The 25,120-nt window shown below is 26.6% G+C and overlaps 1 protein-coding gene across 1 annotated transcript; it reads left to right on the plus strand.

Annotated features, from left to right (window-relative positions):
• The first annotated feature begins 2,976 nt into the window (after window positions 1-2,976).
• LOC107440431 (SEC14-like protein 2) lies at window positions 2,977-23,289 on the plus strand. The gene is made up of 12 exons (XM_016053347.4): window positions 2,977-3,212; window positions 5,564-5,633; window positions 9,218-9,261; window positions 10,962-11,024; window positions 11,097-11,190; window positions 11,367-11,461; window positions 12,358-12,436; window positions 13,480-13,560; window positions 13,650-13,736; window positions 17,463-17,557; window positions 19,778-20,078; window positions 21,788-23,289. Exons 1-12 carry the CDS (start codon window positions 3,156-3,158, stop codon window positions 21,889-21,891), a joined length of 1,170 nt encoding a protein of 389 aa, XP_015908833.1. The 5' UTR covers window positions 2,977-3,155; the 3' UTR covers window positions 21,892-23,289.
• Window positions 23,290-25,120: the final 1,831 nt, after the last annotated feature.

Raw genomic sequence — 25,120 nt, forward strand, 5'->3', positions numbered from 1 at the left:
AGGGGGACGTTTTGATGGAACTGACCAGAATTTAAGTTACATGATGAGGAAAACCACAAAAGCTTTCCACTGTCAGTCTGACAACAAGAGGACTCTAACCTATGATCCGTCTATCACTGAGGATATTTTACTTCGGTACAGTGGCTGGTGTAAGCCGGGTGTAGAATTCGTATCGACCAGTCAACACTGGGATTCGAACTCAGTACCCTTGAGTCCATCTTCACTGGGTAATAACTCTGCAGGAGGTACCAATTTTATTGATTTGCCAAATTTTAGTCATCTTCAAAATGTAAATAGAAATTCAATCGTAATTTTTGTAGAATAAAAAGATGGAAATAAACCGTTTTTCCTCTTAATCTGCAATGATTAGTCAGAAGCAACCATGAGGGTTAGTGTGTAAAATGAACAGGTGCTGTAGCTTTCTAGTTTTTTAAATACTTGTTATATTATTAGTTTTTAACATGCATAGTTTAAAATGAATAAGAAATACATTTTTCAGTATTAAGAAATAATAATTAAAAACTGTCATCAGCTGGAATAGAGCCCGCGATCTCACAGTTTTGTGTTAGATTTCATAATTATCAGCCCCAAATATACACACCTGCCTTGCGGATATTTTATTATTATTATTTTATATATATTTTTTAAATTTGATAAATGAAGTCATTTGGATACTTGACATTCTTGAACTGGATACTTTAAATGCTTGACATTCGTTATTACAGAATGAAAAGCTTTGAAAGACAAATATTAGTTAATGTTTAATATTTAATTAAAGAAAAAACATAACCCGTATTGAAATCTAACGAATTGTCTCTGATAAATTTTGTGGCAGTAAAAAAAATTGAAGCCTGATACATGTCCTGATTTTTTAAACACTTTCTAGTTTTACTATTTAATCAAATTGGTTTCGATGCCTTTCATCCCGCCTGTCTCATTAGTGATTCAGCATATTTCGATATCATTTTTGATTCGTTCTTACTTAATATTAATTTGTTTGCGACAATTAATTTGTATAACTTTTTTACTACATTTTTGCGAGGAGCTTAAAACTATAATAGCGAGGGCATTAACTGAAGTTAAATTGGCTTTTTTTGTATGCCTCTTTTGATTACATCATCCACACACCCACACGCGACTGACTGATTCTTCGAAACAGATATTAAATAGTCTCTTGATCAAATGATGGGACAAAATTTGCCTTTTAAACAAATAAAAAAACTTTTCTACCTTTTAAAATTGTTTATTTTTAAATAATTTATTAATACTCAAAATGTTTAAAAGATATGTTCCTTTTCATTGACAACACAGTTTTATATTTTATCTAGTCATTTATTTATATTTTTTAAACTTATTTTTTATTTGTTTTTATTTTATTAAATTAAATGCACAGATTTAAAAACAAAACAAATCTGTCAAAATTTTATAAATAGTTTCAATTTGCAATTTTAAGAAGTTATTTCGACTTTGCTTTAAAAATTTGAAATCCTTATAAATTAAAAAATTTAGATGCCTTATTAACTTTAAACACATAATAACAACAAAAATCAGGGAGTTAAAAATAGGAACAAGTATGATCAATAAACAATAAAATCATAAGCTAACTAAATAAATGAATTTTGTGTACGAAATATCATATTTTACAAATTAAACATAATTCATATTTCGGAGATACATGGAAAATTTGGTCAGACAGGAGGTTTGAACAATATTTTTTACACATATATTTAAACATTTGTTTAGCTGATGATCACTTGATTTCAATGCTCTATCAAGCAATATCACATGTTGCTTCTGTCTATTAGCAGTAAGTAAAATTAAAGTAAAACCACATCTGTTATCTCAATTTCATCCAAAATAGACCAAATCAAGGATTTTGGCAGATAGGCCTGTCAAAGAGGGAATTGAATAGTGGCCCACCATTTAAATAAAGAAAGAAAGGATTTCACGGATTTATGTACGATTAATTTGTGAAATAACAAATTAAAATCAATTACAATAATTAAGTAAATTAAACAATTAAGCTAGTTAAAACATTTAGGATAATTAAAAGGAAAAAAAGCTTTTATAATACTTCTATTAGATTTTAAAAAGCGTTCACCAATGTAAAAAAGAAAAAAAAATGTATTTTAGTTTTCAGAGGGCTCCAACTTTGAATAAAACTTCAAAAAAGAAGAAAAAAGTTGGATCTGGGGGCCCTTGCCATCTCGGGGCCCCAAGCTACAGCTTATTTAGCTTATACGTAAATCCGGCCCTGGAGCGATCAAATACTCAGCCTTTGCCTCGGGCAATCGATCTACCTTCGCCAACTTTCCGGCACAAACCGTGGTGGGTGAAGATACTGCCCACCAAACAGTCTGGTTGGCACCACTGATTACAGCATTGCAATCACCTTTTTAATGAGCATTCGCACCTCATGCAAAAAAATAAAATATGCCAATTATTATTTATCAAGAGAACTTTGCTGAGCTAGTTTCTCGCGAGGAAATAATGTATTATTCTCGCCCTCATTTCCGAATTCGTACATGCAACTTCTTCGCATGCACTGTGAATGGGCACAATTTTTGCTAAATGTAGTTCATGCACTGACGATAGCCCTCAAGGAAAATAAGAACTTAATTGGTGAAAAATATTTTTCCCTGAAAAAACTCACAATCAGGTTATCGATTTTTCTCTGCGATGAACAGAAGTGCGTAAACTGCATTCAATTAGAGTAACCCATTTCTCTGAAATGATTTGTGCAGGTGAAACAGTACAGTAGATTAGTAGAAGGATGATATTAAAATTTCTTATTTTCGGAAAGATATCACTGCATATAATTTAAGGAACTCTGAACCAGAGTGTGAGTGTGCAGCATGGATCGTAAAATCGAGAAACCATCTCTGAAAAGAAACCTGCATATGTTTTGTTTAGTAAAAACGACACTTCAGTAAAAATCATGAAACATATCTTTAAGAAGAATGTCCCTTAAATATCAATATCAAAAATTGCGCAGCTCAGGAGTAAGAGACTAAACTTGTTACTAATTTGAGGTCACCATCGCTGGTTTCATTTTTGAGCTGTCTGCTGAAATAAATATCTATTTCAAATTAATCAAATTAAAATACATTTAACCTTTAAGTATCTCCTGAAAGTTTGAAATTATAATAGCAAACATGACTACTGGTCACGTAGGAGATCTGAGTGAAGAGCAGTTAAATGCATTAGATAGTGTAAGTTCTCTCTTTATTTTTATTATGTTTAGTTTTATTAATGGAAACATTATTTTTTAACCTAAGTTAGTCTCGATTGGTTAATTTACAATTTAGTTATTCATACAAGAGGTGAATTTTTTTCGTTTACGATTAAATTCTTTGCTAATTTAAAGCTGTATTAGGTTGTGTAACAGTGGCCGGTGTTTATCGGATTTTAGTACGAACAATACATTTGCAATAATAACAAAGATTTTATTAATCTAATATACTCATGTTTTTTGGTGAAACTTTATGTTTTATAAAAACCTGTATATTACTTACTAAATAAGCTTAAATTCTTTTCATTTATCATTAGGTTACTATAGCTTAGTTTAACTTCAGAATTTTACGTGAACTATTCTATTTTGGGGGGAAAGATGTAAAAAAAATCTATTTTATTATTACCCATTGTCACAACATACCCTATATAAGTACTATAACTAGAATTATAACAATAAGAAAAATGATTACAAATTTATTATTGAATGGATCACAAGTTGCTGATGTAGAAGTTTTTACCTGTGAGAATTGAAATAAGATAGTTCAATTATACATACCCCTGCAATTTACAAATTAACCCATTCAGTCATATGTTTGATCTCAGGAATGACAGATCGATAAGAATTCCGCATCTGGCTGGCACCGACCATAGTGCTGATGAAAAATATCCTCTGTGGTAGATGGGTCATGGGTTAGAGTCCTCTTGCCGTGAGGTTGACAGTGGAAGGTTTTCATGGTTTCTTTCCATGTGATGCAAATGCTGGTTTGTTCCGTCAAAGAGTCTTCTATGAAGGCAAATGTCTCCTAATACTTGATCCTGGAATTCCCTTGTCTTCTGGATTGGGATTAAAATTACAAGGTTACAAAGTTGAACTTTGGAAGCTTAGACACAAAATGGGTTCAACGACGGTTATAAAATAAAATTAATATAACCTACTGGAGGCAATATAGTTTGAATTTCTTATGAAAATGTACTATTCACAAAATGCGTAAACTAATTTTTCAGCATTTTTGTTTTTAGTAGGAAACTCCTCCTTCTTAAAGCTTCAATTCTTTTGAAGTTTTACTAGTATTGAAACTAATATTTTTATACTTGATTTGTAATAGTTACAGTTTCAGCTGATTATGGTTTTTGTTACACGATGGTTTGCCCTGATTATGGTTTTTGTTTTTATATTTCATTGATAATTCACACTTAAGATTTTATTACTTGTCTTAAACAGAAGAATGTCTTAATTATTATAAACGCACTGCAAAAAGATATTTATAAATTATTAGCATAGAAAAGTTTGGTCAATTATATTGATGGTCTAGGTCATACTTTGTTATGATCAAAACGAGAACAGTGCGTCCTAGCTAGTTAAAGGGGAAAAAAATACTTTTTTTACACTCTTAAATTGAAAAAAATAAGATATAAAATAAATTAAAAAGATAAAAAAGCATTAAAAATTTCATTAAAAAAGAAAAAAAATTACATTAAAAGAGTGAAATTTTTCTTCTATAAATGAGATTTTTCTTGGCCTAAAAAGTGTTTATAAAGCAAACGTTTATTAAAAATAATGCTGTTATTTAAGAATAAGTAATTATTTATGTGCAGTAAGAAATATTGAAGTTAATTTTTCTTCCAAGAAAGTTGAAAGCTTGCTGTAATTTAATTTTATGTTATATTATGCAAAACTTTAAATGTTTTTTCGCAAATGTCAAAATATTATTTATAGTACTATGTTCTTACGTTTAAAACAACTTGATATTGTTCTTATTGCATTAAAGAATTATTCTTTTATTTTTAATTTTAAAAATTTTTTCTGCCGCCTTCTCCAAATAACACTTATTTACTCCTACTCTCTGTAGGCATGTCTTGGGTTTAAAATAGTTATTATCAATCACTTAAATTTTCTTTTCTGTTCAGTTGTTAATAATTCTATAATTTTCAAGAAGTTTTTAATTTTATTTTGCCTAACATCAGTTTAAAGAAAAGTGTTTCTGATCTGAAACAATTAGAATTGATTGTAATTTATTTTTGTAGGGATAAAACACAGTGATTTGATCAAGGCATTTAATGAATAAGATTACTGCAATCAGTTTTATGATAGTGATTCCAATCAATAAGTCAATTCAGTGAATTATATTATTGCTTTAAGTTATTGAATCAATACAAAACACTATTGTAGTGGTATTTGTATTAAATAATTCTTGTTGTGAAAATACTATGAAAATAAGTCTCCATTTTATTGTTAAATTAATTAAAATAAATGTATCAAGTTCTTTATTTTTATTTCATAGTATTTAAACTGAATTCGTAAAAAATAATTGAATATTCATGTTTTTAGTTCCGTTCTTCTGTAGAAGACATTTTGCGTCCAGAGCATGATGATTACTTTTGTGCCAGGTGGCTACGTGGTAAGTAAGATATTTTTCACATATTAATGATTTTTTTTTTTTTTAGTTTAAAAATTATCACACTTTATATTTTAGAACTTATAGTTTAGTTACTTAGTTACTAATTTTAGAATACCGTCATTCGGGGCTACTTTGTGCAGGATTTCGCAGTTTTTGAACTTTGACATGTAAAAAAACTATGTTAATTCAAACTTTAGTGGAATTTATCGATATTGTATTCATAACTGGACTCAGACGAGTGAATTTGATCAATATTGGCATTATTTGTATGTAATATTTACGAATAATAAGTCAAAACATACCTTGCACAAAGTAGCCCCCAAATGGGGCTACTTTGTGCAGCGATAGGAATTCATTTTAATAATCATGCTTTTAGTAAAATATTGATATAAAATTGTTAAAAAAGTTAATTGTTGAAATTTTTAAGGACAAAAAGATCAAGATATGTAAAGATATTAGTTTGAAAATAATTTTCACCGTTAAAAAACCATTTTTTTTGTAGAATTTTTTCTTAAAAAGAATGTTTATTTCAAAACATTTGAGTTTAAACAAAAGGAAACCATATACTTTTTTTAACATTGAAATGGATGATATTTCAAAAATAATAGTTATTACATATTCATTAACATTTATAATATTGATAAATTTGAACATAACATGCTTGAATGAACACGACAGAACTTGCTCTTCAGTTTCTGTCAAAATCATCTGATGTCCTATAAAATATATTTTTATGTGTTAAATCGTTTGATTAATTCTTTAGAAGAAAAATAATAGTTTACCAGCACGTTTCATGTGTTTCTTGTGAAATTTATTAGAGATAGTATTTCTGTGGATTTTGTACTTCCGAGAAGCTTCTGCAATCGACATACCACCAGCAACTGCTTGAAAACATTGTAGCAACTTTTCTAAAGTGTAATCAAGGTAATTTCTCGTTCGAGGTATTTTTTTAATAACGTCTGACAATTTTTCTGTTGAAAAAAAAAAAACGAATGAAACTTTGCACAAAGTAGCCCCACAGTGCATTTTTTTTTCATTTTCCGTTTATTTGTTATTAATTTTAAATTTTTTTAACGCTAGCATGATATAATTGTTTATTAATGTACAAATAAAAAATTTTGCACTTACGACAATTGTTTTATCAACGTCTTTGCATTTCACAGCTAAAGTTTCCACGCACACTTTTCGACATCCGACGTCCTTGGAAAATTGTTGACATTGGATGAACGAAACACACTCTGAGATTGTTTTAAAATTTGAAAAAATGTTTGTAGTAATAGAAGAGACTTCTATCTTCAAATTACACACATTTTTAACGTGAAATAAACATAATACTGAATAGCAGCACTTGAAAAATGCCGCAGTCGAATTTGCACAAAGTAGCCCCCGCTGCACAAAGTATGACGGTAATTAAAATAAAATTTAAAAAATTAGTATGAAAAGTTAAAGTTTTAACTTTATTTCCATTTATTTATTTTAACTTCCAAATGCCTTTATGCCTATCCAGTGTTATCAAAATTTCTTATATGGTTGAGTAAATTACATTCCTCAATATTTTGTTGAGTGAAATTCAAAAAAGAGGTTAATTTTTAAAAGCAGAAATTTATCTGTATCAGATACATTATGTTTAATTAGAATATATCCCATTAATTCTCGAAAAAAAAGGAGGATACTGTTGAATATAGTCAGGGGCGTGCATAGGATTTTAGCGACCTTGGCCAAAACATAAGGGCCTTTTGTCCTGGTTAAAAAAATCATGCTTTTTTTATTATTTTTTTAACGAAGTATATATTAAAATTTTATTATTTTTTTAAATTTCAATCACATTTTTAAAAAAATTGTTTTCTTGTTTAATGATCGAGACTCTGATGAAATGTTTAAATAATATAACTAAGATTCTTAATATCACTAATGATAAAAGGGTTATATGTAAAATTAATATAAAAATTAAGGGGGTAATATTATGTAAGAGGGTAATGTTATATTAAAGGGTAATATTATTTAGTTAATACTAACTAATTACTGAATAAATATAGTAAGTTATTACTTTTTTTTATCAAACTAAAGAGATTAATGAATCACAAACACAGAGAACTAACTTGTCAAAAAGTAAATTAATTTAGATCAAAAAAACATTTTCAATAATAAATTATTCCTAGTAGAGCAAGTCTTTATTCTTTATTTTCAAGAAGTAAATATTTAATAAGTTTTAAAATTATTTGTATTGAAATAAATGTGTAAAAATTTAAATGGGTATAATTGAAATATATTTATTGATAATAAAACAGCAAATTATTTACACACTACAATGAGCACATTAAAATATGAATACGACATGAAATAAATAATGAAAAATTATAATTCGAAAGTTAAATTATCTACATTTAAACTCTTAAAAAAGTGATAATATTTTGTTTCTTAATTTATTAACTTATTTCTTGATTCTATGAATGAAACAATCGTTATAAATGAGATTTGATGTCAATTATCAGAGCTTTAAGTATTAATATATTGGTAAATGGAGTATATAAATAATTTTTTTTAGATAAATCTATGATTTAAAAAAAATCAGGTGATTTCAAATAAATGATTTTTTTAAATTAAATATTTTTAACCCTGTTTTTTATTTTTCTTGATATAATTTATGTTGTAGGGATTGCCCTCCTCATACACTCACAAATCGGCAATACTTGAAATTTTTAATGCAATTAATTTCTATGACATAAAAGTTGTTAAAAAATTGCAGTCCTGATGTGGAGGAACATTAGCTAAAATGAAATTAGACACATTTGGAAATATAAAGTATAATAACTCGTATGAATTATTATACATCCAAAGAATAGTAAAAATGCATTCAAGAATTAGCAAATGTAAAGAAAAACTTGTAATAAAGCTATATCAGTCCAACTCGCTCACCCCTAAGTACGGCCGTGTGTATAGTTGAATCTGAACTATGTAGAGCGTAATAGATACCCTTAAAAATCAGAAATCGGGTCCAAAAAACTCTAAAAAGTAGTGATCATGGAAAATATTTTTCAAAGGTTGTTTTAATAGTATGTCTCTTATTTAAATTTATCAAATATTTTATAAAATTTTAAAAAAAATTCATGTTATTTTATTATTTTTATTTTTTTAAATAAGTTTTAAAGAATAATTTTTTCTTGGTAATAAAATATTTTATACTATGTTTTTCTAGGGATTACTGTTTATTTCTAGGGAGAATTCTGCAGTATTTAAATGGAAAATAAATGGCCCTAACCTAAATCCAAAAGGATTATTTCTGTTCCCTTTAAAAGTTTTTAGAAATAAAATTTCTATGAAATATGTATCTAGGCATGTTGTGGCAAACTCTGGTATATAGCTATCTCTTTCTATATTGCTAAACTGTAATAATATTCCTCACAGAAAATTATTGTTTTCCATTATTTTAGAATTTATTAAATAACTATTATGTTATATATAACTATGTACATAATTATAATAAATTATATCAGAAACACTAATTTTTTAATAGTTTAATGAATGTTTTTAATAAATGTATCGACTTTATGCTTATTAAAATTTTTTAAATGTTTTCATTTTAGCTAGAAAATTTAATGCAACAGATGCTGTCCAAATGTTAAGAACTGTAAGTTACTCGTTATTTTTGAAGTCTTCTTCCCTATTAAATGAAAATAATTGACAGTTAACTCTTTAAATATATATGAATCTGTAACAATGTTTTAAATAATGTTGATTTTTTTAAGTAATGTAATGTTTGTTTTTAAGCCTATGTTTTCCTACATTTTTAAAAAAAATCCTTATGGGTAAAATCATAATTTTTGATCCTAGTGGATCATCTGCAATTTTACTAATATTTTTTGCACTTTGATTTTCGGTGTAAAAACTTTTGTATCATTGTTGTTAAAAAAAAGCATTTAATATATGCAACTTTAATATTTTTCAAAAATAAACTTTTACTATTAAACTTTTTACTTGTTTGTTATTGGAAGGTTCTATAAGAAAGCTAAAGCCCCGCATAGGACTGATCGTTAAGACTTGGTTCCCAGCAGATCACCGGAGTCAAGCATCACTGGCTGCGGTCAGTGTGCGGGTGGGTGACCACTTGGATCAGTGTGTGTAAGGACCGAGGGTGTGCGGTATTGATCCTCGTTAAACTGTTCTACCGTAAAGTGCTCGACTTCGCGTGCAGTTCGTCGGGCTACCGAAGGGGGGGTGCCATCCCCTCTGCAGAAGATCAAAATTGTGATGGCATGATCTTCAGATCATCCTCAGGGATGTTTCCCAGACCGTCGCCAATAGCCCATTGTGTAGCTCTAGTCCGACGTAAATGAACAACAACAACAACAATAAGAAAGCTAAATATTCAGTATCGAGCTAAAGGAATTTTTTTTTTCTAAATCTTTCGTTTTTTCAACTAAACCTTTTTCTTTAAATTTATGTCAAATGTATCACTATTTAAAATGTATACAATAAATTTAATATTTAGTTGAGTGTAAAATATAAATTTATGAACTTGACTTCACTGAGCAGATAGCTTTCATTTTGTTATACTAGTTATTATTATTATTAAAGTTAATATGTTTATAAACTATAGTTAATGTGTTTAGCCTTATTTAAAATTAGCAATTTTTATTTAATTAAATTTTTTATCGTTTCTGAATTAGTGACATAGTAATAGTAATTAGTAACACTTGAATAATTTCATAATTTTTGAGGAAACTTTTATTAATGACTGTTTAATGATATTTTTTTAAAGAATCATCATGAATTTCTAACTTTTTATAATTTTATGAATCTTGTATTTAGAAAATGCAAATTAAGGAATGGAATAAAAAATTCCTTTCACAATATTAGTGTTAAAAACTTTTGTTGAAAATACAGTTCTATTCCATTTATAATGAAAATAACTCAATTGTTATCATTTAAAAAAAATTTTTTTTTCCTTAATGGTTACAAAGTTTCTTACTGAAATCTAAAATATAAATTAAAGAATATACTTTAAATGAGCATTACGAGATTTTTTTCTTCATACTTTCATTTCTAATTATTAGACATGATTAAGTTGTAGTTCAAGAAACCATGTTCCAAACAGTGCTTTAAAATATTTTTTTAAACAAAAATTTTATTTTAAGAAGAAAAAAATTATTGAGAATTTCATTGAATTTTGTCCAATGATTAAGTACATCAGATTACTATTATTATTTTTATTTTGTAAATTAACTCGCAATAGTTGTTTCCTTAAGAATATTATGAAGCTCATTTTAGCTCTGATGTTTCAGTAAAATTAATATATTTCTCATGGGGATATTTTGTTTTATTTTGTAGAGCTTACAGTGGCGTAAACAGATAGGTGCAGAGAATTTAATTGATGATTATGAACCGCATGAGGTATGTTGAGCAATTGTTTTTGTCTGTTGATTTGTTTAATTGTGTAAACCTTGTCTAATTTCATTTCTTTAGGTTCTGAAAAAATATTTCCCTGGGGGATTAGTGGGACATGATAAAGAAGGCTGCCCTGTTTGGATAATACCATTTGGGCATATGGATATAAAAGGTATATCTTAATTCAAAATGTCAAGTTCTTTTGAAATTATTATATGCAGAAAATTTTTTTTCTCCTATCTTTTTAAAATTAATAATGCCAGAATAATATATGTTATATTATGATGCCATATGTAGATTAAAATTCTTATGATGCTATGATAAATATTGAAAAAAAAATTTCAATAGGTATGTTCTATTCTGTGAAAAAGTCTGAGTTTATTAAATATGTGGTTAAACTCATGGAAATTAGTGAGCAAGACATGAGAGACCAAAGTGAGGAAGTAAGTTTCTATAAATTTAGGTTTTACTTAAATATTTATTAGCTTAATTTTGTTCATTTAAATCCTTTACTCTTTTTTTATGCAAGCTTCTTATGTGTTTTTTTTTTTATCCTCTTCATTAGTTTAGATATATTTATCTTCTTTTTAAGTAATAAAGAATAATTTTATTTTTCTCTCTGTATTTGTACCAATTTTTTTTTTGTCTGTATGTCAATATATTTTTTTTACTACAAAATTCTGGAGTTTGTGTATATTGGCCCTAAATTCTATATTAAAATTTCGAAAATCAAGATTATTTTTTGAATGAAAAAAAAATCAAAATCATCCACTATTCTATGGTATCAATGACTGAATTTTGAATTTTTAAATTAATATCTATCTACTTTTCTTCATTAAAATGCGATTCAAACATAGCAAAAACGATGATTCATCAAAACATGTCAAACATATATTTTTTGTGATTAATTTATTTATTGTACTAATTTTATAAGCATGACAAGCTTCTAATCAATTTTTCGTAGTTTTAATTTTTTGCTCTAAGAATCTCATGTTTACAAATTTCTTTATAATATAGAAATAAATGTAATCGACTACATTACATATTTGACATTCCCTTTTTTTTTATTACACTACATATTTAATAGGTAAAATCTTAATATAACACGAAATTTTAGTTTAAATTGCTTTATTTTTTTTTTTAAATTCTGTTTGCACTTGTTATTAATGTAATAAATTTATATATTTTTTGTTTAGTAGTACTTAATGTTTTTAGAAATCGTTCAGATAATGAATAGTGATTACTTTTATGTACTGTAATAACATGTATATATGTATTATTATTAATTATTTAAATTTTTTAAAACATAATGATTTATAATTTTTCCTTTTCATCTCAGTTAGGGAAGAAAATAGAAATGCACAGCATCGTATTTGACATGGATTGTTTCACAATGAAACAAGTTGCATGGAAGCCAGGTGAGTTTTATTTTCTCTAATGCAAAACAGTTTCCTAAAACAGTGGTCAACCATTGGTTTTTCTTTACTTTATATTTATGTAACAATTTTAACTCTGATTTAAAACAATTAGCATATCGGTGAGCTTTTTGATCTGAACACGGCTCAAAAAGTATGTTAGGAAAATTGATACAGCTTTGAAATGCATATCTAAGAAAATAGACTCTGCTCAAAATGTGTGTTTAATAAAGTGGACAGAGTTTAAAATGCATATTCCGAGAAAGTGGACAGAGCAAAAAATGTGCCTTTTCAATGTTTGTCCCAAATTAAATAACTAAGAGAAGAATTTCATGCTTGCTTTTCTTCATTTATTTAAACATTGAGCACAATCATTATGGGGCTAAGTCCTGTATTTCGTCGTCCAGGTGGCTGGGTATGTTACAGGTGCAACATTTTATAAGAATTCTTCATAATCAGAACTCTAAACAATAAAGTGAGTTTTCAAATTTTAAATTCCTACAACGTAAATTTACTTCCACTATTATAAAATTATTGAATCTGTGGCAAACTTTGTAAAAACAACAGTTGACTTTAAAAACCCTTTTTTCCCCCTCTCTTTTTTTTTTTTTTTAAGAAAGAATAATTTAGGAAAATATACTTAGTGATTCATGCAAATGGACAATGTCATATTCTGAATTTATATGGATTCATTAAATGAACAAACTTTTATTATTTATTTAATTATTCTTTTGTGCTCTTTTCATTGTTCTTTAAGAAAGAACAATGATGATAAAAGAAGTTTGAAACACTGTATCAAATGCCATTTTCTTAAACATGCATTTCAAGCAAAAAAAGAATTGAAAAAGCCAATCTTCTTATAGGATGCATAGCTTCTAGTATGACTTTCCGAACCTTTATCCCATCAAGCGTTTGCTTAGGCGTTTTCTGAACTTTAGCTACAGACTTTTTTGCTTAAAAAACCAATTTTGCTCATTTTAATCAATGGATAAAATCTAATTTATACTCTTCTTACATTAATTTTTAATCAACTTTTTTGTTTTCAGCTGTGGATATGGTCACCCAACTTGTTAAAGTATTTGAAGATAATTATCCTGAACGACTGAAAAAGGCCTACGTTATAAATGGTTTGTTATTATTTTGTAAAACTATATTTTATCTAAGAAATAGTTTTGAAATCAAATCATACTTATTTTTTTAAAAAATTCCACTCTAGCACCTGCCTTCTTTCCTATGGCCTATGCACTGATTAAACCATTCTTGAGTGAGGAGACTGCCAAGAAGATTCATGTTTATGTTAAAGGTATGGAATTATTTAAAACAGACTTTGCTCTTTTGAATGAAATGATAATTGTTATATTTTCTTGAGTGTTCAAAATACTGTATGCCTCAGTGTATAAGCTGACCCCCTATTTTTAAATATGTGATATAAAATGTTTGGTATATCCGGTGTATAAGTAGGTTGTTGAAAAAAAAAAAAACAAATATGGAAATTTTTAAAATTAAAAACTTACAAAAAATTTATTCTATAAAATTGTCTCAAGTAAAAATTATTTCGCATAAAAAATGCTTACAAAAACAAGAAACTTCCGTACATTATGTGTCAAATTATACTAGACTTTTTGCAAAATGTGGATTTAAATGTTATTGTAAAATCTATCAAAAAGTATGAAATTTTGAATTCTTCGGATGGGGGTGTAGACTATTTTTTGTGGGACAGCAGATGGATGTGGGATGATGTAGTATCCATTGCAGAGTGGGATCTATATGACAACACTGCTGACATTATTGAACCCGGCTCAGATCATGTTCTGGAATTTTTAAATTTGCAGCTTTATGGTTTGTTTCAATAAGATGGATCCTTGCTGAATACCTTTATGATTTTGATATTGCAGACAACATATGTTTACTGACCAACACCCTTCAAGACATGCAGACAAACATTTTAAACAAAGAGGCAAAGAAAATGGGGCTTATTATCAACCAAAATTAAACTGAAATTTTGAAAAATTAATCCTAAACGATTAAGTGACTTGTTCTTAGAAAACAATAAACTATAGGAGTTAAGCAGTTTTAAGTATCTTGGAAGTGTAATTTTACAACAAAGGAGGAACTGATGAAGCTGCGCTTAATAGATTACGCAAAGTCCGAAGCAATTATGCTATTCTTAATAAATTCTAGAGAAACAAAAACGCAACAAATTCAACAAAAATTAGTATTTTCAATACTAATGTTGAATCTGTCTTACTATATGAATCTGAGACATGGCACTGCAATAAAAATAATATGAAAAACCATCAAGTATTTAATAACAACTGTTTCAAAAGAATCTTCTGTATCTAGTGGCTCTATAAAATTTGTGATGCAGAAATTGATCTGGAAATTTTAAAAAAAAAGTTAATGGAAATGGTCATGTTCAACGTAAACCTGAGAAATTTAAAGTAAATCTAGTTTTTATTTGAAACCCTCAAGGCAATTGAAAAAGAGGAATATTTGGCGCAGGATGATTGTAAATGAATTGAAAACAATAAAAAAGGCATAAAGAGAGGCAAAATATCTGGCACAAATAGAGTAAGAGGGAAAACTATGATAGAATCCTTTTGCTCCAATTCGGAGTGAAAAAGATTATGTATGTTTTAAAAGTTTGAATAGGGCTGGGATAGCCAGGTTGATAGGGCACTGAGCCCATGTCCAAGAGGTCATGGGTTTGATCCCTGCTTGCCAAAGACTCTTCGTGTAGTAAATAGTGACTGATGCACGTTAAATCTATAAAGTCACTAAGTCCTCCATGTTCCCATAACAAATCATACCTCTGGGGGTACTTTTTCAGGAGTTTCCTTCTTTTCTGGATTGATTCAAAATTACAAGGCTACACAGTTGAACATTAGTATTCATAAACCCGAAATTGGATCAACTGTTCAAAGACGAATATAAAATTAGAAAAAAATATTTGAATAAATTATCTTAACTTTTCTTATTCTTAATTTTTTTATTCTTAACTTTTTCTTCCTAAATTAATTCTTAACTTTCTCTTTTAAGGTATTGTTTCGAAAAGAACTTTATATATAAAGAAAATTTGATAACTAATATCTATTTTTATGATTAACTTTATAATCATAATATAATTATAAACATAATACATATAATAAACATTTTTGAAATCCTGCATTTTCTTTCATCTTTGAGCTATAATATATTGCTCATTTGCAACATTCAATGAATGTGAAAGTAATACTTTTTTACTTCATTGTGGAAGCTTGAAACAGGTTTAATGAATTACGATTGATAAGCAAATAATAACCTTCCTTTCACTATAAATAAGATGAATATAAAATCTTCCTAAACATTAACCACAAACTCAGTTCAGCTGAATTTACTCTCTTGAGTTCTGAACGAGTTTTTTTCTACTAGTAAAAAAAATGTAACCCTGCAAGGAAATTTTTACAAAACAGTTATTTTTGTTCAATTGCATGAGTTTTATTATGTTTTTTGAAGATAGTATAAGTAGATTAGTGCATGTTTTACTTGAATATCCTTGTATGTATATTGCCATAGGAATTTTATTAAGTTTATGATTTTATTGTTGCTGCTTTTATTTTAATTAATTGCAAATTTTATTTTTGTAGCTTTTTAGCTTTTTGTTTGATTCACTTTTTCTGGAAGAAAAAAAATCCCCATAGTTAACTGTCTTTTTATTACATGTTCAAATATTAGAAAGGTAAGAATATCATTTTTAGAAATCTCTCGTGTTTAAAATTTAATCATATAAAGAAGATTATATTAAATATTCAAGTTATCAACCTTACTTAACATTTAAAAAATAATTTATTTAATAACTTTTAAATAAACATTACGGTGCTATTTTTTTGTATATTTTTTATTTGATAATTGATCTTTTATATGATTAATACTACATGATTGGTATTGTATTAATTATTGATCATATATATTTTTACTTTTCGTGTAAATTAAAAACTCTTTCATTTAGTAATTTGAAATAAGTTTATATCATAGTATTAGCCTGTGTATATAACACAATAATTTTTTTTTAAATAAATTAAGTTCATAAATAAAATTTGCTTTTTCAGCACATTAAATTTCAACTCAATAGGTGAATTTTTCCAGAATGCAGATCGGTCTACATAGTATTTTTTATTATTTAATAATTATCAAATTTTTTTTATTCTATTGTTCATTGTTTTCTTTACCCATTTATGATTATGCCTTCATATTTTAATGTTTCTAAATCTTACAGTTTTTGGACAGCAGAACAATTTATATAACTTTTAGGTGAACTCTTAGAACAGTGGTGATGGCTCCCTTGATTTATTAATATAGTGAGAGACTGTGCTTAAAACATTTATTGTTATAATTCCTTTGTTTGCAATGGAAATCCGTTCTTCACATTTAGAAAATATAAAATTTTCATTTTTATTAATAGGTGAAGTAAATCAGTTTTCACTTATCATAATACTTATAACTTAATTTAAACTTACATTTAAGTACACCCTTAATTTGCACTTACATTTGCACAAATCACATATGCACATAAGTATGTAATACGAACATAAGTATGCACATAGTCAAGTTGTATAATTTAAGAATTCAAATACATGTAGTAATCGAAGTCACCCTTTTATTTTCTAAGACAATAAAAAGATCAATAGTGTTCTTGAGCTATAAATTTGAAATTTAAAAAAAATGTGTTAAAATTTTTTTATTGCTATTATTTAAAATTTATATTATTTACTTAAATGCCATTTAAATTTACATTTTTCTTGTTGTTTAAGAGATTCATAAGAGCACTTGCTTAATATCTATTCAGAGATTTAAAACTTAATTTTCAGAATGTTTTGTTGTCAAGACAATTTCAATTGTTTATTTATTTTTTAAAGTTTTCTAATTAAGAAAGGAAAAAATCTAAATTATTAAACGTTTAAAGGAATTCAACTGTAGTCATTGGCAGCAAAATTTACTGAAATTAAAGTAAAGAAAATGTAAAAAGTGCAAATTACTATATTATATTTAGAAACTTGGAAAAGTGCTGTATTTGAAGATATTGATCCCAGTGAGCTGCCTACACAGTGGGGAGGAACTAAATCTGATCCTGAAGATAAACCTCTTGTAAGTTAAAATGATGTTTGCTTTATTGGAATTTAAAAGAAAAGAAAAATTTTAAAAATAAGTTCTTAGTTACCATAAACTGTAATTGCTTGTTTTCAGACTGTATGGAGACTAATTTCCTTTTTTAAATTTCAAATATTCCATTATACCTTTCATTTAGAAGTGTATGAAAATTTTCAACTGAAATCAAAAATTTTTAACAATATTTTTTTGTGTATAATTTTTATCTACTTTATATGTGTAAATTTTACAGTACATATCAACTGAAATTAAAAATTTTTGATACTATGTTTTGTGCATAATTTTTCTCTTCTTTATATCCGCAAATTTTGCAGTGCATATCAACTGAAATAACAAATTTTTAACAATATTTTTTGCTTATAATTTTTATCTACTTTTATATGTGCAAATTTTACCGTGCATATCAACTGAAATAATAAATTTTTAACAATATGTTTTGTGTATAATTTTTATGTACTCCATATGTGCAAATTTTACCGTGCATATGTTATATTAAATCTAATTTTTACAATCTGCAGATTCAGTTTAACTCTCAAATCTTGAGAATCCTTAACTCATTGAGAATCCTTAAATCTTGAGAATCCTTAACTCATTGGAATAATTTGCCTCAAAGCTAAGCAATTATTTAAATTACATTGAAATTTTATTTTAGAAAATGTTAATATACTAAAATATTTTTGACCAAATCAGTTTTTGTTATTTGTTTTTCTGGGCATTAGTTGATTTCTGATAATTGGGATGTTACATTATCATGCATTAATTTTGTTTAATCCTGTTATTCTTGTAAGAAAATACTGGAAGAAAATGAAAGTGTTTAATGAATTATTTGAGGAAATGAGGAATTTTTAGTTTCTTTTATATTAATTTCAGAAATTATTCTTTTTACCTGACAGTTGATTTATTTTTCTTGCAACTAATTTAGTGAAGGAAAGATAAATTTTAGCACTTAAGCATGAATACTTATTTCTCTAAAGAATCCTGTCAGAAAAATTAGTGATAGGACTTATTTTCCTGAAAAATGTTATAGATATTTACTCTAAATTTTTATTTTCTGTGGAGCAACATTTTTTTTCTAGTAGAAGTTTTTAACAAGGTAGAAAGGAAAAAAATCATTATTTTTATTGAAATTTCTTAATTGAATTATTAAAAATATATCAAAAATGAAAAACCTTTAAATTTATTATATTTCCAAATAATTTTTAGGAAGTATAAGTTATGCATATATGATTTCATTTATATAACTATGAAATTAATAATTAATACTTTTATTTGCATGAAAGCTAAAACTGATCCTCTGTCTTTCTGCATAAATACATTTAATTTATATTACACAAATTACACATAGGGATATAAATTAATAAGTTATAAGGTTAAAAATGATTTACCAAGTTTATAGCATTCATAAATTTTAAGCACTTTTAAATTCTACAATATAAAGACAAAGAAAAACTAACTAAAAACAAATGCATTCTGACAGTAAATATAATTATAATACATGTAGGAAAGAGGCATATTTTTATCAGCTATCTTTCTATTTTTGTTATAGAAAGATTAGAAAATTTTTTGTTTGTTAGTTATATCTGAAAATCTATTAGTTTGTTTTAAAAAACTTTATAATTATTTTATTACTTTTTGAAATATTTTACTTTGTTCTTATGACTTGAAATCTCTAAAAACATGTCAAGTTATCATAAATATTATTTTCTTTTACTTTTAGATCTGCTTCATTTTTTTCCAATAAAAAAATATAAATCAATTGATTTGAATCACTGATATCTAAACACCAACAAAAAAAAAGTTTCATATTTAACTTATAAATTTAATTCATTTTGTTTTTAAATCTGCTCCATGTTGCTGTGCAGCTTCTATTTCTAAACATCATACAAACTATCTATTCCTTTTTTATTTTAACTATTTACTTCTGATTTATCTTAATTATTTTTAATAAATTCTTAGCTTCAAATTCTTTAAGGTATGTAATTATCATGATATGAAGTCAAACTCCATTAAATGGAAATAAAATGTAAACAAATTATTTGTTTTAAGCAAAAATATATTTCCTTACTTCTATATATCTTTATTATATGTACTTTCTCGGAATTATTGTTTTAAATTTATATTTACTTCATTTCTGAATTTCTTATTATATTAAGAAAAACATATTTTAAAAAATGTATTCTCATTCATTTAAATTTCTAGGTAAATATGGGTGGTCAAGTTCCAGCTTCATATTATACAGCACCTAGCCGCCGATTATCAACTGATACAGATTTAACGAAAATTACAGTGGATAAGAAGTCAGTTTATCCTGTTGAATTGACTGTAACGGATGTCGGATCAACATTGCAGTGGGAATTTCAAACGGAAAATTATGATATTGGCTTTAGCGTGTGGTTTCGACCTGAAGGTGGAATTGCTGAGGAATTGATTCCTTTACAGCGTGTCAATTGTCATTTAGTGCCAGAAGATGGAATGATAGTGTGTGACAAACCAGGAAAATGTAAGTACCTAGGTTATTTTTGACCAGATGAAATTTTAAAACCAACATTTCTCATGTTTGAAGTTTGTAGATTGATTTCTCACTTAGGTTAAATTTTAATGAAGAGACATCCTTATACTAATAGTTCCAAGAGTTTTTTTAGATTTGTGATCATTTACACATCCTAAAATAAAAGAATGTTTATTTATATATATATATATATATATATATATATATATATATATATATATATATATATATATATATATATATATATATATATATATATATATATATATATATATATATATATATATATAAAGAAAAATAATAATAAAAAAATAACAAACAACTGGGGAGGGTGGGGGAGAATGAATTTTTTTTTAAAAATCCGGAAAATAAAAGATATAATATTTTCATCAGCCCACATGATTATATCAGCAAAAAAGAGTGCTTTCTGATGTTGTATCAATATAGCCAAAGCAAAATATATTAATACAATAGTGTAAGGAGCACTCAAAAAATTTTTTTACAAAAATTACAACAAATAAAATGAAACACAATAAGTAAAAATAACACATAAAAACAGGAAATAAAATAAAATAAGAAGAAACAGAATAAAACATGATCTATAAAGCGAGTAGCGAATTCAATTGTACTTACATGAACGGGAAATTTTTCAAGAATGATTTAAAAAATATTTTCGTAGCAAGATTGCCAGATTGCAAAATATGAAATCAAAAACGCAAATTGAGCGTAACTAGAAGAGCTTTGTTTTAAAATGCAGTTCTTACTGCATTGCTGAAGTGCGTTTGATTTGTTAGTTACCAAGGATGGGCCCGAAATGGATGTGCGGAAGGTAATATTATGCTGGATAATTTTAAAAAATTGACCATAAATAATTTTAAAAATTGTTATATATAATTTTGTTATATATATATATATATATATATATGGTCCACGATATGGATGACCCACGTGATTCGAATGAGTGATAACAATACAATGAAAAAGTTACTGCTTTTTAGACCTATTGGAACAAGAAAGCGGGGATGGCCGCTATTAAAATGGGCTGACTCGGTGGAGTCTGATTTTCTTGCAATTATTGAAAAGAATTGGAGATCAAAGATAAATCGTAAGTCGTTATGGAGAAATCTTCAGAGGAAGGCATTGGCCCACATTGGACTGTCTGACCAACTATGATGATCATATATATACACACACACAATATTCCATTCTTTGCAAGGCATTCATATTTTTTACAAGGGTTACCAAACTTTTTTTTCTTTAAGGCCGCATTAGCTTTTCTATTAAGTCCTAATTGTCAAGACCTAGGAAATGAAAGAGATCTCTTTTTGGCCAAAAAAGGAAAAAAAAAGAAAAAGAAATGCTTTATAATGGTTTTTAGGACTTGGCACTTATTCCACCAAGGCATTTTAATTTTGTTTTCACTAGTTATATATAGTATGCTGGACATATTTGATGTACAACCATTGGCTACATTGGTGATACTGATGGGCTGATTTTGGCCCAGAAATCTTGTTTATAAATCTCTTGAAATTTTGTTATTTCACATCAAGTTTTTTAATATACAGCAAATATAGTCTAATAATTGTTAATAAATAGCACTCAACGATTGTTATTATTTTAAGTTTGTTTTTTCTTTTACTCTTCTCCTAAAGAATTATTGCTTTGAAATGTAAATTTTTTAATACTTATTTCTTTTGTAGATATTTTGAAATTTGATAACTCCTTCAGTTGGTGTCGCCGTAAACACATCCTTTATCAAGTTCATGTCATCCCTGCTAATGATGGAAAAAACATGGGTTATTAATTTGTATTTATTTATACATGTATTTATGTTGCCTCTTGTTATTGTATGTTTATCCATGTTCATGTTATTGTTATAATTGGGCGTGTTCCAATGTTGTAGTTCCTGCACTTACGTATTAATGTTTTTAGGTGCCTTCTGTATTTGGTAATGAAAATTATTTTTAAAGTTGCGTTTAATAAATTTTTAACCAAATCTATAAATTTTTATGTAAAATATTCATTTTTTAAAATTATTTATTGAGGCAATCTAGTCTAAAATCTTTTTTATATTTAAAGAAATTATTCTTAATTTAAAGAGGTATATAAACCTCTAGAATGTAGTCAGTCGAAGAATTTGTTTTAAGTGATATGTGAAAAATGTACATATTTTTTTAAATTCTAGCATTTTTTTACATGCATATTTTATTTTATTGTAATGTATAAATTAAAAGGAGAAAAAAAATTAGAAATTTATAGCTTCTTTGAAAATTAAAAGTTGTTAATTAAGCGATTATTTTTATAACCTAACTTTCTCTGTCAATTGAAAACCTATAATTTATTTTTATCTGTTTAACGAATATATTTAAATTTATTTATTTTTCATTTCTCATTTCAAATGAATTTTAATGGTTTATTGATTTTAAGAAAGCAGTGCATTTGAGTGTAAGGAAAAATTGAAAAGGAGGATGTGTTTATTCATAGATGTTTACATATATAAACTTAATTTAAGGATGTTAACTGTTTAACTCAATTCTTACTCTACTGATATTATCTCTATATGGATGTTAACTCCTGCAGAATTTAATCCTTAATTTTGTTAATTTATAAGATTCTTTTTAAATTTGTAAGAATAATTTTTTTAGGTATGTATTATAATTTTATTCTCCCAACATTTATTCTCCCTAATTTTATTCCCTCTCTCTTTTTTGTTGTTTTTCATCATTAAGGTTTTGTTATGTATAATTGATAATTATTTAATTGGAGTTTTTTAAACCACTAATACACAAACAATTTGAGTAATATAGTAAATTCTCTTCTAAAGTAAAATCTAAATTTTAAAATATTCTGTTTTTAAAAAATTTCATTTGTGTTTAGTTTCAAAAGAATATGTAATAAAAATACTAATCCTAAAAGAGAGAGTTTTTTTAAGGCTACCCATTGAATTAGATTCCCTTCTCCCAAAAGAATTTGTTTGAATTATACACTATACCTTTCAGTCTGAATTGATATTAATGGTACAGGAATTTTTATGGTTCTATTACAGATAATGAGACATTATCACTTTTAGAAAACGTCTCCAGCAATTATGGAAAGAATAATGCTGTAAATCAAAAATAATGTTGTAAATCGAAATTTAGTTTTAGCTTAAAATAAGAAATTATTCACTGTTGGATTAAAGATAGATGTAAATATTCACTTTCTTTAAAAAAATATCATTGAAAATTATAAAGTATCTGTCCATAGGATTAGTATCTGTTTAAGTTAACATTCCAGCCTGCATTAATTATATTTCAAAACATTTTTAAGATAAAAACGTATTGATCTATATTTTCATCGAAGGACATTCCATGTTAAGTATACATGTATGATCTTATAAAGGGCTGTGTTAGCTTTAGAAAAGAACACTACTCCCAATTTCATTATGTTTTATTTGTTTTGGCACATGAACAACTGTCATGTGAACACGCAATGTGGCAAAGTATGTGCCAAAGTTTTAAAACCATTGTCTTTTATTGTATCTTTTTACAACCATCTTTACTATATTTCTAGGTTTTATTATCTTGTGATTGTTTATTTACATCTCTGTGTATTGTCATTACTGTCTGTGACCTTTAAAGTTCTTTATGTTGAAAGCATTTTACGAAATGCTACCAACTTTTTCCAGGTGTTCAAACATGTTGTACTTTGCTATTACATAATCAGGTAGACCCCATTTCCACCTGTTTCTTCTCTTCCAGCAACCTTTTCTCTATAGGTGTCTTTATTAAAATAAATTTGTTGAAGATAGCCTCCAACAACTTAAACTTGTGCATTCATTAAGTCTACGAATAACCATGAACTCAAGCTAAACAAAATTTTAAAAGGTAGATTGGTTGGAGGGCCTTTAACTAATCTGTCTTAAAAACATGCTCTCTATTTATATAATGCATGGCTGTGGTGCTGTGATTAAGGGAAGAATACTGTACATGTATCTGTTTTAAGCTATTAAACTGTTGTGGCAGCTACATAGGAGATAAATGAAATCTAAACAATGAATCTAAATCAGATCAGCGGAGAAATCTCCCTTAAATTTATAAATAAATTTGAAATATTATTAAAAATTATTTTTTAAAACTTAAATGGCTTTTAATAATCTTTTTTTTAATTAACATGTTTCTAGATTGTCTTAGACTTAGATTTGGTTTGTGTAGATGTAAATTTTTTCAAAATTCTTACAAATTTTCATTTCTAAATTATTTGTTTCCTTATACTTGCAGTCTTTGTTTCCTCTTCGTGAATTTTTTAATTCAAGTGATTTAACTTGATTTTTAGAACGTTCATAGTATTATTCTAATCTAAGATATTCGAAGAAAAAAGTATTTGCATTTGAACTAACAGATGAGATTCTCTGTATATCTATGATTAGTTTGACAACATTAGATTTAACAGTACCCAGAAAAAATATCCCCAAAAATTTGTCAAAAATAGCATAATCTTAAATGCCTGAAGTGTGCATTGTTAAACCTTGACGTAAATTGCATCTTTTTATTTGCTTTGATTTAACTAAATTACTTTGATTTGTTTTACCAAATAAAGGAGCATAAAATGTTTATCTACTTAAATTTTTAACTTGTAGTTTTTAATTTTTTTCTTCATAAATTCATTGATATAGTTTCTAATACACTTTTTTAAATGATATCTTGTATAATATCTAATACTTTCCTAATTATGTTAAATCAACCCATTGTTTTCAAAATTTAATTTTATATAAATAATAAATATTGTTAGTAAAAAATGTACGTCAAGTCCTTTTTGAATTTAAATCCAAGTGTACTTAGTTGACAAGTTTAAAAAATACTAACATTACCTGTACATTTACAAAATAAATTTTAAACTTAACTATTATAATACAAGTAAATATCCTATGTAACAATCAAATAATAATGCATAAAATAGTCGTATACTTGCATACCATCAGTTTAGTAACATAATTGTAATGCTCTAATATCTAAAACTATGCTATGTTTAGACACTTTTAGAGTGTTTTTACA

This window comes from Parasteatoda tepidariorum, chromosome 4 (genome assembly GCF_982258835.1).
Source record: "Parasteatoda tepidariorum strain Cologne lab strain chromosome 4, Ptep-v5.0, whole genome shotgun sequence".
Lineage (NCBI taxonomy): Eukaryota > Metazoa > Arthropoda > Arachnida > Araneae > Theridiidae > Parasteatoda > Parasteatoda tepidariorum.

Bases quoted from the DNA above. Each gene is read 5' to 3' on its own strand.
- LOC107440431 (XM_016053347.4), top strand. From the start codon at position 3,156: ATGACTACTGGTCACGTAGGAGATCTGAGTGAAGAGCAGTTAAATGCA. The intron at 5,634-9,217 runs GTAAGTAAGATA...TTTTCATTTTAG, and splicing joins TTGTGCCAGGTGGCTACGTG to CTAGAAAATTTAATGCAACA. The intron at 13,737-17,462 runs GTATGGAATTAT...TATTATATTTAG, and splicing joins GATTCATGTTTATGTTAAAG to AAACTTGGAAAAGTGCTGTA.